At 40.2% G+C, this 14,503-nt stretch overlaps 1 protein-coding gene across 2 annotated transcripts in view; it reads right to left on the minus strand.

Moving 5' to 3' along the window:
• naaladl2 (N-acetylated alpha-linked acidic dipeptidase like 2) overlaps positions 1 to 13,228 on the minus strand; it is a 175,033-nt gene extending 161,805 nt beyond the window's left edge. For both annotated transcript variants that reach the window (XM_028999689.1, XM_028999690.1), the window contains exon 1: positions 13,084 to 13,228. In XM_028999689.1, the coding sequence (XP_028855522.1) occupies positions 13,084 to 13,120 (37 nt within the window). In that variant the 5' untranslated portion in view covers positions 13,121 to 13,228. The remainder of the gene's footprint in view (positions 1 to 13,083) is intronic.
• Between the last annotated feature and the right edge of the window lie 1,275 nt (positions 13,229 to 14,503).

The raw sequence follows: 14,503 nt of genomic DNA on the forward strand, positions 1-14,503 counted from the left end.
CATATTTATGAGGCGTAAACACTTGAATGCTAAAATAGCATAGACACAGGTGCCAGAGGAAGATAAGGCCTGAACTGGGTTTTTAAGGATTCTTCTTTTTTTTTGGCAAAAAAGGTGAGAGGCCTACAAATTTCTAAGTGCGGCATTGTCAATCACTTCCATTTTATAGAAAGGAGATTTCATGTGGGATGCCAAGCTGTCACACATTCAGAGGACCTCTCAGGCAAAAAGAAAGAGGCAGGAGACATAGGCAGATCTTCCTGAAGATTCAGGTCAGAGGTTAGGTTCTCCACATGGGCGGCAGCCACCTCTGCAATATAAACACCTCCAAGAGAAAAGAAGTCTGCAGCAGAAACTTTCCCTCAGGCAGACGGGATCATGACGTCTGACTGTGCTATGTAACTCTTAACAATGGTACTTTGGGTACTTTAAATGATCTTAAATTAACAATTAAGTAACTATATCAAACTCCAATGCAGCCACATTTATTATGGTCATTACATAACATTGTTCTTCCAAAAACAACCAGGTTGTTGTACAATGCTCGATACAAAGATGATTAGGTAGGTAGGTAGTTGTCACGACTACGGACTTACGGGGGAAGGAAGTGCAGAGGTTTGACATGTTGGGAAGGGGTTTTTATTACTACACAAACAATAAATACAAATAAACAGCGGCGCGATGGCCGAAAACAATTTAACTACAATACAGAAAAACTAAAACTAACCCGTAGGCGTGTGCCGATTGCCAGAACTCAAATTTCAAACACTGTTACCAACTGAAGTTCACGAAAATGCCGGAGACCTGGAAGGGGCAGAAACATCCGGCATTTAAGCGCTGTCAGGATTGGCCACCGGTGTTGAGCACAGCTGCAGTCAATCCTGACAGTAGTAGCCTAGTGGGTAACACACTCACCTATGAACCAGAAGACCCAGGTTCAAATCCCACTTACTACCATTGTGTCCCTGAGCAAGACACTTAACCCTCCGGGGGGGGGGACTGTCCCTGTAACTACTGATTGTAAGTTGCTCTGGATAAGGGCGTCTGATAAATGCTGTAAATGTCTGATAAATGCTGTAAATGATTAATAGCTCTGCTTTGAAAAATATTGAAATCTAATAATCTCTGACCATCTTTAATATTTCTTAATTTGAACCTTGAATTGCACTGAATGCACTACATATCAGAAAAATGGCCATAAACAAATCGATTTACAGGGTTAAATCTTTCTTGATTTGTACATTTTTCATGGTGCATGTACTTACACCCACTCTGTGGCTCTCTGCTGATGGGGTTAAAGCCCGCTGCTTATGCTGGTCATGGCATGTTGTTTTGTTGTCAGGGCAGCCCTAGTACAGACACAAGAGCTGTCGCAAGCATGCTGTAATTCATACCAAATGAATTGGGCGTTTTTTTATATATCTTGTCTTGTCCTGTCACTTCACTGCACACATCCAAAGGCATCAATTACCGCTGCTCCAAAGCTGCAGCACGGACCGTCTGCAAACTGAACATCACCACAGCAACAGTTACTATTACAAGGCAATTTGACCCAGTGCTGAGCTAAAGATGTGTCATGACAATGCAAGAAAGAAACCAGTTTTTCCATGTCCATTTTCATACAAAGGAAACAGTTTCTGGCTAGTGTGCTGATGGGTATTAGGTAAAAAAAATATTGTTTGACTATGGCTCTCTGAAGTAATTTCATAAAAAAAAAAAATGCCACAACAAAGTGCAATCAAGGCACATAAAAGGCTTAATTTCACAATCCTGTCTGAACCAGCAGCAACATTTTATTGTGAAGCTAGATATGGTAGCACATTCTGTTTTGCACCCATGATATTGAATTAGTGTGATTATTGATTAACGCTTATGCAAATCAAACTGTGCTCAAGCTGGTACCAGTGCTTGGGCCAGTATAAGATGCCTTGTGCAGTAAAGCCTGTACCCATACTACCCATACTAGACAGATTCAGTTCAGGGAATAATGAAACACTGAAATGCAACAACTTACAAAAATGATAGAGACATTAAAGTGATGGTAAACACTACTGTTTAAAAAAGAAAGAATAAGTTCAAACAGAAAAAATTACTAAATGAACACAAAAAAGGCATTGATAAAGTAGGAAATAATGCGTTCTTTCCATTTTGGTTTGGTCAAAAAAATTGGGCTACCCTTGGGCATTCTAGATGGCATTTCATTGGGCAATATCACGTTCCCCTCTAGCTCAGGCGAAAAATGAAGGACGCAGGTTGAAGAAATAACAATGTGTATTTTATTTGAACTCAAAAAACAAAATGAAAGAACTGAAATGTCCTTGCGTGAAGTGCCACGCCTCTCCTCTAGAAGCCGGGTTGTGGGATCTTCCGCGAGGCCCTCGGTGAGAGCTAAAGATCGCCCTTGTCTTTCCCAGGCTTCGAACCGGCGTGGCTGAGCTGTATTGAGCCTAGAGGGGAGAGTTGAGTTCCAGTCCTTCTGTGGGGTTCACTGTCAATTGACTGTCACTGTCAAATTAAGGACAGCATGCGGTGCCGCAACGAACTCTGGTTGTGTGAGGGAGACCGAACGCAGGACTAAAGGGACCGGCTGGTTATAAAGAGGAGTGGACAGACCCATTACCGCTAAACTAACCAATCACCGATCAGAAGTCATTACCCCGCTAAGCACCCGTGATTACCACCACTTACCTGTGATGAAGAACCGGTGGGAATAATCAGGGTGCTAGTGAGCCCCAGAAGAACACACACTAATACTTGGGAGAGGTAGACCGCCGGGGGCGTGGCAGAGGTGGCACGAATGTTACTGGCAAATGGGCCTCTCAACATTTATGCACCGATTCCACTCTTTAATAGCCATGTCAAGCCACAGTAACCACTAACAACATTCAATATTCTTGTTCAATTTGATGTTGTTCGAACAAATGAATTTCTAAACAACCCTAAACTTTTTAATTATTGTATATAATAGCACAAGGAAATTGAGAGCACCAATAGCAAAATTAGCTGTCACGTATGCATTAAATTAACGTTTATATGTAACTTATATATGTAAAGAAAGACACTAGCAACAGTCCCAACTAGAGGCCATTCTCCCTATGTTATTGTGTGTGTTATTGGAACCCACCCTCTTGCCATGAAAGACACAGTTCACTGCAAACACCTCTGAAATATTAATGCTATTATTTAGTAAACTGTATCATATCTAGCTGTGTTCTTCAACATTGATGTTCATTAATGCATTAAGGTGGACAAGAAGCAGACACTGGAAATGGAGCGAGATGACCCATATTTCCATTACATAGGCTGATTTTAAAGAAAATGTTTAAAGATATCTCACTCACACAGCCTCTTTTATTGCGGCGGTGCCCACTGCCTTTCTGCACTGAATTCAAAGCCTTTATCTGCCGAGACCTTGAGCTAAAATGCTCTTTTGAGGCCCGCTTTTTAGATTGCTCCTCTTGAGACGCAGCAGGGTCGGGGTGTGAAGGTGTGGTCCAGTCTGGCATGGTATTTCCAGCCACACACGAGGAAGGAAATCCACATTGATTAAATTATTCATGTAGGTTCTTGGAATCAATCAGTAGCTGGAACTAGAAGTTTAAAAAGGAAAGTAGACACACACACAGAGCATAAATTTCTCAGAATGGCAGGTGAGGATGAGGTAAGAAACCAGCCACTCTGGATTTTCCTGTTTCACAGGACACTTAAAAACCCGCCAGCAAAAGCTTAAGCACATAGTGCCAGAGACAGAAAAGTGGCGGAATGTTCATACCTTTAAGAACAGAGATGACAAGAGCACAAAAGCCCAGAGGGAATGAGCAAAGTTTTGTACTAATTTCACAAGGGATTATTTTTGTAACTGAAGGCAGTTTTAATTCCTAATTACAAAAAGCAGCATTAATTACTAATACCAGTCACACAAAAAACAGAGGACAAAATAACGAAATATGTTTAAATATACTTTAAATAATTAAATCTATACAGGTTTATGCGGGGAAAGTAAACAAGATGCTCCTGAACCTATTTTTGAACACAATTAGAGCAGCATGGTCATGAAATGCTTAAGTTATGTCAAAAAATAAAACATATATATATAAAAAAGACTTGTTACCCTTTGTATAATGCATTTACATAAAAAATGCTATGAATAAACCAGCAAATATGTTAAAAATTAACCAATTAAGAGAAAGGTAATTAAATTAATACGGTTGCATCTACTGTGAATCCCAAATGAAACACGAGCTATGCGCACGTTTTTTGCTTTTTTTATTTCCCACAAGATAAGTATTGTGCATATGTTGTGCTTGGCAACAGACGCCCTTGCTGACCCAAGCGCCCCCAAATGCTAATGAATAACTATAATCACCTGGGATACTATTATTTATGTTAATTGTATGTGCTCGGATGTCACAGTTCCAATTGCTGAATTAAAGCAAGCGTGGCAGTATCCAAAAACAGATGTAATTACGGATCTTGTTAAAAAAAAAACACGCAAGTGGGGATAATTACACGCTGTGAGAGGCTTTCTGGAAGCAAGTTGTTGGGTTCAACAAACACAGCACTTTGAACAGCGTTCTCCATGGGGTGATCAGTGCAGAGACAAGGAGCGGAACCAGAGGCAGCTCCTTCATGCGTTTCCATCAGATGCTGGCCTCTGTCCTTACTCGCCGTTGAGAAACAGACTGAGAAATGACACAGGGACCTTGGCCACCCCTGAAAGAAAAGCTTCCTATTATTTTGCAGCAAGTAAAAAAAAAAACACCTTTTATTTCTTAGAAAAATACACAGATCCCTCTTACAGCAATTCTAAGGTGTTTAAGACTGGCATCCTTGAGGTTCACCCAGCTGTGCCTTAGTGGCGGCTTGAATACCTTTATGTCATACTTAAGAGGGTGCTCACTGGAGCTGCATAGGCATTGCAGGGCTTTTGTCCTCCGGCAATCTGGTAAATTAAGCAAGAACCTGCAGTACGTGTCCAGCTGCATTACGCATGCAGTCGCTGATCTCCGTGGCCTTTATGTGGGTTGAGTCACACGGATGGAGAAAGAAGCAGAGCCACAACCCCTCTGACCCAGGTGGCAAGGCTTCACCCATTAGACTGGACCGGGGGTGGGGAAAAGCATATAGTGTCACACATGCAGCAGGTGATGGAGAAATTCTCTTCTAGAATCTTCTTTTTCTGCCCTTTGTCATTTGATCATGGAAGCCAATCAATTAGCCAACAGCCCGTCACACCATTTAATTAGACATCCGGAGCATCTTGTGTCTTCGGCTGATACTGTCATTAAAATCACAGCATCAGTGCAGGCTGTGTGTAAAGAGAATCTTAGCATGACAGCAGTGTGTGCACAGCAGTGAGGAAGCTCTGTCTTCACTTCATTAATGTCCCTAAGAGCCTCGTGTGGTGAAATGACTTCCAGACTAGTCCAGCACAGCACACAGTGAATATTTCATTACATAAAGTGACTCCAAGTACAATAAAAGTATATAAATAATTTAAATGTACTTAATAAGTAATAATATACAAAAAGGTATATCATAAACCACATTCCCATATTGACTGGCACACTTGTGTCATGAATGGATCGCTCATATGAGTCTTCTTGTTCACTGAGTTCACCTTCCATTTCCTGTCTCGAGTAACAGCATTTGGAGACCACAAGAGGGTGATATAAAATATATAGGTCTTTAATACAAAGCTAGTAATGTTAATTACAGAATTATAATGAGCCTTATTCACACTATATACTTCAATCAGTAAACAAAGTTGATAATTGTTGGTAATACTTGTTGGCCGTGTATAGACTAGGGATCCACAAAAGACCACTTTGGTCTTTCATGCCAAGAATGTTGGCCTCACAGGGCATCTGAGGATAACAAATAGGCCTAATTAAAGTAAGTCACCGGTGCATATTCAAGGTTTAAATAAACAGTAATTTCTTCACTCTATCCCTATGGTTCCTTGGTAACTATGGTTTCTTGATTACTTGCTAAGGTCAGCACTGCCAATACATCAAAGTTCAGATGTAAGCTTATTGAAAATGTGCCTACACTGCATTGCACAAGCAAAAAACAAATATTGAGGATGGCAGCAATATGTATTTATTATGAAGAAATTGAACAAGACATAATAACATATGACCCTTAAGTAAAGGTTTTGCAGTTGTTGTGTCTCTTGGTTAAATAGCAGCACAATTTGTTCAGTGTTCTTATAACCAGCACTTTTTCTGATGCATCAGATTTAAAAAGTGAACAACTGTAAATGACAGAGGGCCCTGTTTCCCTCTCTTAACTCGCCCTGTGTGACGTGTTTGTTGCCTAGTTACACAGACTCAAGAAGACGTGCCAGCCAATTAGGTTTCACACAGTAGAGCTTCAGAAAAGATTTAATAAATAGACCCATCGTGGTTCTGACTATGGGGGCAGTCCGGATCCGTGAGTTAGGCCAGGGTTTGTGGTGTCGATGTTGTCTGCCTGAAATTCCAAATTATGTTCACCTGTTGTTGACTGTACATAATCCGTACTTTTGTATTTTACTCCTTGACGGGTCATTGTATGTCTCTGTGTATTTACCAGTCGCTGAATGTTGTATGCCTTGCTGATGGTCTGGTCACACCGTTCCTCATGACACGACCAGGCTTTTGGGTGATTGGTGTAATACAGTGGGGCCTGCAGGACTGGTTCACCCAGGGGACCACACATGCTAGAATCACCGCTGATAAAAATGGCTCGCTAATGGTGATGCTGGTGCCCAGTCTGTTAGCTTAATGTCAAGGGATGCACTATTGCTGTCTGGATGTGTTTGAAGATAGGACAACTTTGACCCAGGATTGTCACATTGCTAATGAAGGAACCTCTTATCAACCAGGCAGTTCTACAGACCTTTAGTCAAAAATAAATGGATAAAGGAACAGCAGAGGATTTGAGGGATGTTTTTTACTTGTGCTGTGCTGCGCTCTCTTTTGATCACACAATTTGTTCCCTGTTCTGTATGAACTGAACAATTACTGTACAGCTATTTTCATACAGCAACAATCAAGAGTGCTTTGCAGATTTTCTAATTACAGTGTATTCATTTTTTACTTGTCTTATGAGAGTGTTTGCAACCATATTAAGACACAGATTTTCAAAAGTAATCAAACAAGATGACGTGCTACAGGTGAAATAAAAAAATGATTGAAATTGTAGGTTTGTTAGTCATTAAGGCAAAGGATCATTTTAATATTAAAGCATCCACACACACAGGTAGCTATACTGTGTAAAACAATATAAGAAGCTTAGATGTGTCATGACAACGTGGAGCTCAATACTTGAATTTGTTAATTCATCTATTTGTTACCAAATGATGGTCTCATGTATAATAAAGACCTCTGCTAATGTGTATTCTAGACAAAAATGAGGAGCATCAGCATGAGAGAGGAAGAGACAGAAAATCCCAAAAATGTTTTTTGGCAAAACCCACAGTGGAGCTGACAGCCACCGTCCCTCCAGCGGCCCCGCACTCAAGCCCTATTAGCAGTCAAGCATGCAGTAAAAGGCATGGGGGAATGGGTTAACAAAATCAAAAAAGAGTGTGTGTGTGTTGGAATAACCCATTTCAGAAGTGTTGACATTAATGCATATTGCAGTGCGCGTTGTTGACGAGTGACCCTAAATAGCTTTGAGTGAGCTGTTCGGCGGTGTGTCCTGAAGTGCTGTACTAACTGGGTCACATGGAGTGAGGATTTGTATGTGAAATAAATTAGGGTTAACAAACGCCTCTCCTCTGCCAGGGGAATACAACATGGCGTCCGCAGCAACTGAGAAATCAAAAGGTGGCCAGAAAAGAGCTCCTGTTTGGTTATTTGACCTTTATGTACCTAGACATTCAAGCCATTTAAGGGAACGCACACAAGAGGATGAGTAGTAATTAAGACACCCGGCTTCCTTTGCACATTCCCAGTCAGCAAACAAAACAAAAAAAACTCTCAATAACGGTAGAAAAAACATCAGCTCACGTTTCAAGGGATAACTGCACTGGGACCGAGTCAGATGACGAGAGGAACACCATGTACTCTCAGCTGGAGAGGCTGAGGCCATGTCAGGGACACTTCACATCTGGATCTATTTAAATTGACAAATTCAAATGTCCTGTCACAGAGGTAAAAATAGAGAGTGGCTTACAGGCAGCATGGCACTCAGGGGAGGCCTGGTGAAAACTCTTTTCTGTTCCTTATGTGTTGGGGATTTTTTTTTCTAGGGCAATCTATTCATTAAAAAAACTTGAACTAATGAATTCTTAAGACCAAAGCTTGAAATATTACATATTTAAAATTATGACAGAGGCAAAAGTGACCGCAAACGAAATGGAAATTAAATTTAATGCAAATTATTAAAAGTTGTGCAACGTTTAATATTTAAAAAAAAAATGCCTAAGGGCTAATTCAGTCGATCACATGGTGCTGAGTGTTTAAAAATGATAAGAATCTGCACGTCTCCATCTTTATGTAGAGGTTGTCCGTGGCCAGGCTGTGTCATAGGTCAGACCCACACAAGAACTAAACAGCTTAGCTGCATTAATTGTTTAACACATTACATATTTCTATAATTGACAAATATATTATAAATCCAAGAGGACAGTTGATTTTTCTTCAACCTGAAAACATCATAAATACACAAGCTTCTCAAACCAACAATTGAAAAGTGTAACACTTCAGGTTCTTGTGCAAAGAATCAAGATTAGCCTTGATACGGCACCAGAATCATTTACACTGGCTCTTTTGAACCAGCTGACACAACCTCAATCAGCTGCTGGGCCTGTCACGATAATTCCTAGTCCCAAAAGGGACTTTCCTCCCGGCCCGCTGATCCACAGGAGTGAGGAAATGCTAGGTTTCTTCTACTGCACTCCACAGGTACACTAATTATGATCTGCAACTGGGACTGACTTATTGCGGAGAAAAAGAAAAAAGCAGAGGAGTGAGCAGGTTTGTTCAAATCAGGAAATTACAAAACATGAATAAAGGAATGAACCAATGAGGGACTAAAAAGACTAAAAAAGTTGAAAACTGATATTTCCATCAAGTTCTCCTAAGAAATGCAATACATACAGAGAAAATATAGCATCAAGCCTCTTTTCCTGTCTAATTTGTGACTGACAGGAAGAGCTGGGTAGAGAGGAAGTAAGCTCCCCACAGGCAAAGTATTTCCTTTGTAACATGAACCTGCTCTACACCGAGCTTATCAGTGCCAAATGATAATGAACAACACTGTCTAGCTGGTAACAAAAGGCAGTCCCAGCACGATGAGATACTAGGCCGAGTTGATGGGCCCCTCTGCCTTTGTCGTTCAAAAGACTTTGGTGATCACATTTCAACAGGAAAAGTGAATAAGAGTGAACTGGTGCATGCTTTAGCACACAAAGTGTGAGAGCTTATTGAAGGAGTGGGGCACAGGCAGACCTGAATCACGTAAACGGGGCCAAAATCCATCAAAGGGAAACTTGACCCTGGCAATGTAGAGCAGTTTCTGAACAGATATAGTCCATACAGAAAACAACAATGAGTAACTATTGCAATAGCAATTTTCATTCAAATAGATACCAGAAATCAACAGCGGGGGCAAGGGGGGGCAGCACCTGCTTAAACTAATGTCCTGCCCCCCTTAATCATACTTTAAATATTGAGAAAGAAAACAATAAATTATTCCCAAACTGAATATGGACATGATTTACTACAGAATCTGAAAAATCCACTGGAAAAGGCTCTTGTTCGCGCTTTCCCTCCGTGCCCTGGTTTTGCTATTATCTTTTTCATATGACTCTCTGTAAATTTGTTTTATCGAAAAATTTTGTTAATGAAATGTTAATTTGCAGAATTCTCGGCCACCATCATCAGGTCATTCATTTTAATTATCGCGTGAGAGAGGTGAAAATGAATGCTGAGGAGGTGAAACGGAGGATAGCCTGTGATTATGATCTTTTAAACCCGCTCATTTCATGGCAGATTTCTCTTCCTTCTTAGTCTAGCAATCGTAGCACATGCAAAGAACACTGTACTTGTCGGTCTCGGGTCGGGCCTAACTTTTTAGGACCGATTTCAGCTCTAGTGGGTAGCTGCACAACAGCGGAAGGCTTTAGGGAAGCAGCAAATCTAAACATCTATTAACATCTAAAAATATGTCAGTCAGTGGGGAACTAGTCCGTTATTCTTCTCCCAGTTTCAGTCTAGAAGGGAAATGTTTCATTTTTTATCCCACAAGCACAACTGTGAGCCCGCTGCATAGAGCTGACTGGAGGGCCTTTGTCTGACTTCGATACACAGCTTTGCACCCCACTTTCAACTCTGCACTTAACAGTTTTATCCTTTCAAATTTTTTTTCATATAACTTGGCCTTTTTAGTTTTTTAGTTTTGTTAATATTGGCAATAGTGAGAAGTGTAGTTGTTGGGTTCAAATATATGATATTTGTCATCCAATAAAGGAAAATGTCCTGTTTCAGGAATTGTAGCTTTTTTGCAGTTGTATTTTTGCATGTCAAAGTGACCCTAAGAGATGAGGGGGGTTGGATCGACAGGGTGCGTTTTTTTTTTGCTTTAAGTCTGAATTGCAAGGTTTTTACACCATGTGACATTGTGATGGGTGGCAACGGTTTGTAGTGTCAGCTTTTTTTCCCCAATGATCACAGAAACCTAAACATTTTTATATGACAGTTTTTAGCATGTGCTCCATCCCAGAGAGCGCAAGTAATTATTCACTTAGAGATAACATAAATATTATACCAAAGAATAAACATTTTCATGAGGAAAAAAGGTAGTTGAATTACACACAGTGGCACCTCCATTTCAATAATACAATAATAATAATAATTATATTGATGATCAAACTATGATTTTTATTTTTCAGGGGAATACCAAAAAAATATCCTTTAAGGAGAATTCAGAGAGGTCTGTGAGTTTGGGTAATAACCAAAAAGGAAAGTCTTTCCAGAAGGCATTACTATAAATGCACTCATAGAATAAATTATCTGTTGTTTCAAAATCAGCTTCACAAAAAAGAAAACCAATCAGAATCAAAACCAAATTGCTGTCTCAAACACTCTTTGGAGGGGTGGATGCCAGATAAAGTTCTGAAATGCACCTCTTTGGCTTTTGAGAGAACTGGGTATTTTAAATAATCAAGTCGTGCTTCATCCTCCGAAAAAAAACTGAGAGATCTCATTCTGCGAAGAAAGGCACCCATAGATAATGCCTACAAAAAATGTTCTTATAAGTTCTTATAGACTTCAAAACCTATAAAGAGAACTATAATTTACAAGGAGATTAGGTAGACTTGGATCTTTGCAGGAAGAAACCTTGCAGAAGCTTGCACAAACTATATTGGCTGGCATTGCTTAAGAAAGGATTGAGAATTCCTTCTCACATGTATGCAGGTTAAATTTGATAGAAAAATCCCTTTGTGACATAACTGTCTCGTTGTCATTGAAAAGATGCATCACAGACCAAATGCCCTTGTCCATCAATCTGGCACTGAGTGAAGCCAGATGCATTGCATTGCAACCAAAATGCATTGCTTTAAGGCAGCCTGGAAAAAGCTGAGTGCACCCACAGACAAATAATAAATAATAATAAAAAAAAAATTCTCAAATTGAGATTGCTTTGTTTTTGTGCTTTAAATATATTGTAGAATGTTTGGTTTGTTAGTAATCAATTTAACTTATAATTTTACAGCATTAACAAAAATAAATTAATTTAGGCACCAAAAAAAATAAATATCCTAATTAAATATGTAATAAATGCAGAACCATGTGAGTATATTATTTAGTTTGCATAAATACAGTCAAAACATTGGAAGCACATACTCATTTATGGGTCTTGCATTTTATACATTATGGAACAAAACTGAAGCCATAACCTAAAAAAAAATATTACAGAACCTGTTAGTTTACAAAAAAAACAAGGCAAAAAGTTGAATAATTGAGTCTTTCCAAAGCAGCAAGCTTTTGCTGTGATGGCAGCATTGGGTTTCTCTATGTCACCTCCTGTAGACAACGGCGATGGTTGTCAATATGTACCTAGTACCCAATATGGCCATAGTTTGTTGCATATCTAGGCACTTTTGAGGGAAAAAGTCATTAAGAGGTCTGACATGTACAATAAAGGTTATATTACCTTTTCTACCCCTCACGTAATCCTGTCCATGAAATGCTAATTACATGATGACAGGTACTATTTTCGTATGATTCAGAAGTACCAAATGAAAGAGAATTTGGACCCTTGGCCTCTGGTTTAAATGGTAGGATCAGAGGACCACAGTTTGTCAATCTAACAAGGGTAGACAAAAATGACCTGGGACCCTGGGAGATGCATACCGCCTTCTATATCGTCCACCCATGAGATTAAGCAGGCTGAATTAATGGGCTACCTGTCTGGAATGCAAATATGGGCCTGGGAATAGAGCACTATATTACCAGAGTAGGTGGAAATCCTTCTTTAATTCACCTTTGGAGCAAGGTGATCAAGTTTTCATGAAGAGATTAGTGAAAGTTCCTGCATCTAATAAATGGTAGGACTTGCAGAATGAGATGTGGCATCTTCCATGTGCATCAATTAGCATTTAGATTGCATTCAAACACCAAAAATGGTAAAATGACCACAAATTTGAGATGAATATCTTTTTCATGTTACAATACCATGTCATTACATACTCCAAAAAAAAGATTACAATCTCACAGCATGTAATGCAGTGGATGAATCCCAATGCAAACATTACAAATATTGCAGACTTGTGGGAATTTAAAGATGGAAACAAATCCAAACAGCAGCAAGGAAGCCTCCCACCCAGGAGAAAAGCACCTCAAATCATAGTCCTATTGCTGGTCCTCCTGCAGGAAGTTCTGGTTCCAGAGAGAGAGAGAAACTTACTCATCCTCTCCTGCCTGCCCTAATGAATGTTATTAGAGCCAGAGAAGGAGCTCTCCAGAGAAAACCATTCAGAAAGAAAAACCTCTGTGAGGTTGACTAAGCAAAAAGCCCCCGCTGTTACTATCCACGCCAGGCAGTCAGCAAAATGCAGCACCAGGACAGTGTGGCCACACAAATATTTACCTTGCAGGGGCGGGCGAAATCCCTGAGAGTCCCCCATTGCGAAATTCCCTCTCGGCGAGTCGAATGGCTGGAGAAAGGGTTATTTAATAGGTTCCCATGAAGAGCTATTTCCCTTCAGCCTGCCTGTAACACTACAGAGGCTCTCTCTCATGAGCAAGAAATTAGCATGGGCTGCTTCCTGGCTCACCTACACCCATCTAACCTGTTCTGCCGTTGATTGACATCACTTCCTCCTTGTATGCATGCACCTGCTGAAACTAGACACACAAGAAAAGTCAGTTTTTTTTTTTTCGTTAAAGTGAGACTACCTGCGCATTCTTTGTAACCCAACCCGTCCAACATGTCTCTTTACACTTACTCATTTGATTTAAATGATTACTGGTATGGATTAATCCTAAAAAAGATTATAATTTTTGAATGGCTGGACTGACCAAATGCACATTCATGAATTCTCGTACTGGCAAGGTGTAATACTCCGCCTCATGGGTCACACTTTTTTTAAACAGTTCTCACAGTGGTTACAGCATTGGGGTAATGGTATATTGGTATATAAAATTAATTTTTACAATGACATAAATATTGCAGTGGGTGGTATTTCTTTACCAAAACAATGGTCCAAATGTGGTCCAATGGGGCCTCATAATCAGAAGGTTGCCGGTTCGAATCCCGATCCGCCAAGGTGCCACTGAGATGCCACTGAGCAAAGCATTGTCCACACACACATGGCTGCCCACTGCTCACTAAGGATGATGGTTAAAAGCAGAGGACACGTTTTTCATTGTGTGCACCGTGTGCTGTGCTGCAGTGTTTCACAATGATTTTCAATGAAGGAATCTGAAAGTGAAAGTGAAGTGATTGTTATTGTGAAACACTGCAGCACAGCACACGATGCACACAACAAAATGTGTGTGGGTACAATGCTTTGCTCAGTGGCACCTTCATGGATAGTGATTTAAACCGGCAACCCTCTGAATACGTTGCCTCGTCCTTTACCGCTAGGCCACCACTGCCCCAAATCTGGTGAACTGGTGACGGCATCATGAGCAGCAAAAACTGGTCAGCATTGTTCTCTCTGCCTTCAAATATACCTTCAAAGTTGTAGTGAACCTCAATGGTCAGGGCAATTATGTTTGCTGGATGTAGTCAATGCTAGGTGGGTGGTTATGACTGATTGGTGTATGATAACTGCAGTGTATTACTTTTTTACTACACAATACGTTACACGTTTACGTGATACGTTTTCATAAATGAAATGTAATTTTCAACATAATTATGAATCTAATTTTCAGCCTAAGGAGGTTGCTGTCCACACTGTGTGATTCTCAGCCTGAACACTGCTGCATTTTGCCACTTTGGTTGTTGCTCTTATGGAAAGTTAAATTGAACCAGCTGCTCTGGAAGAGCCTGTTCGGAAACAATG

This window comes from Denticeps clupeoides, chromosome 13 (assembly GCF_900700375.1).
Source record: "Denticeps clupeoides chromosome 13, fDenClu1.1, whole genome shotgun sequence".
Lineage (NCBI taxonomy): Eukaryota > Metazoa > Chordata > Actinopteri > Clupeiformes > Denticipitidae > Denticeps > Denticeps clupeoides.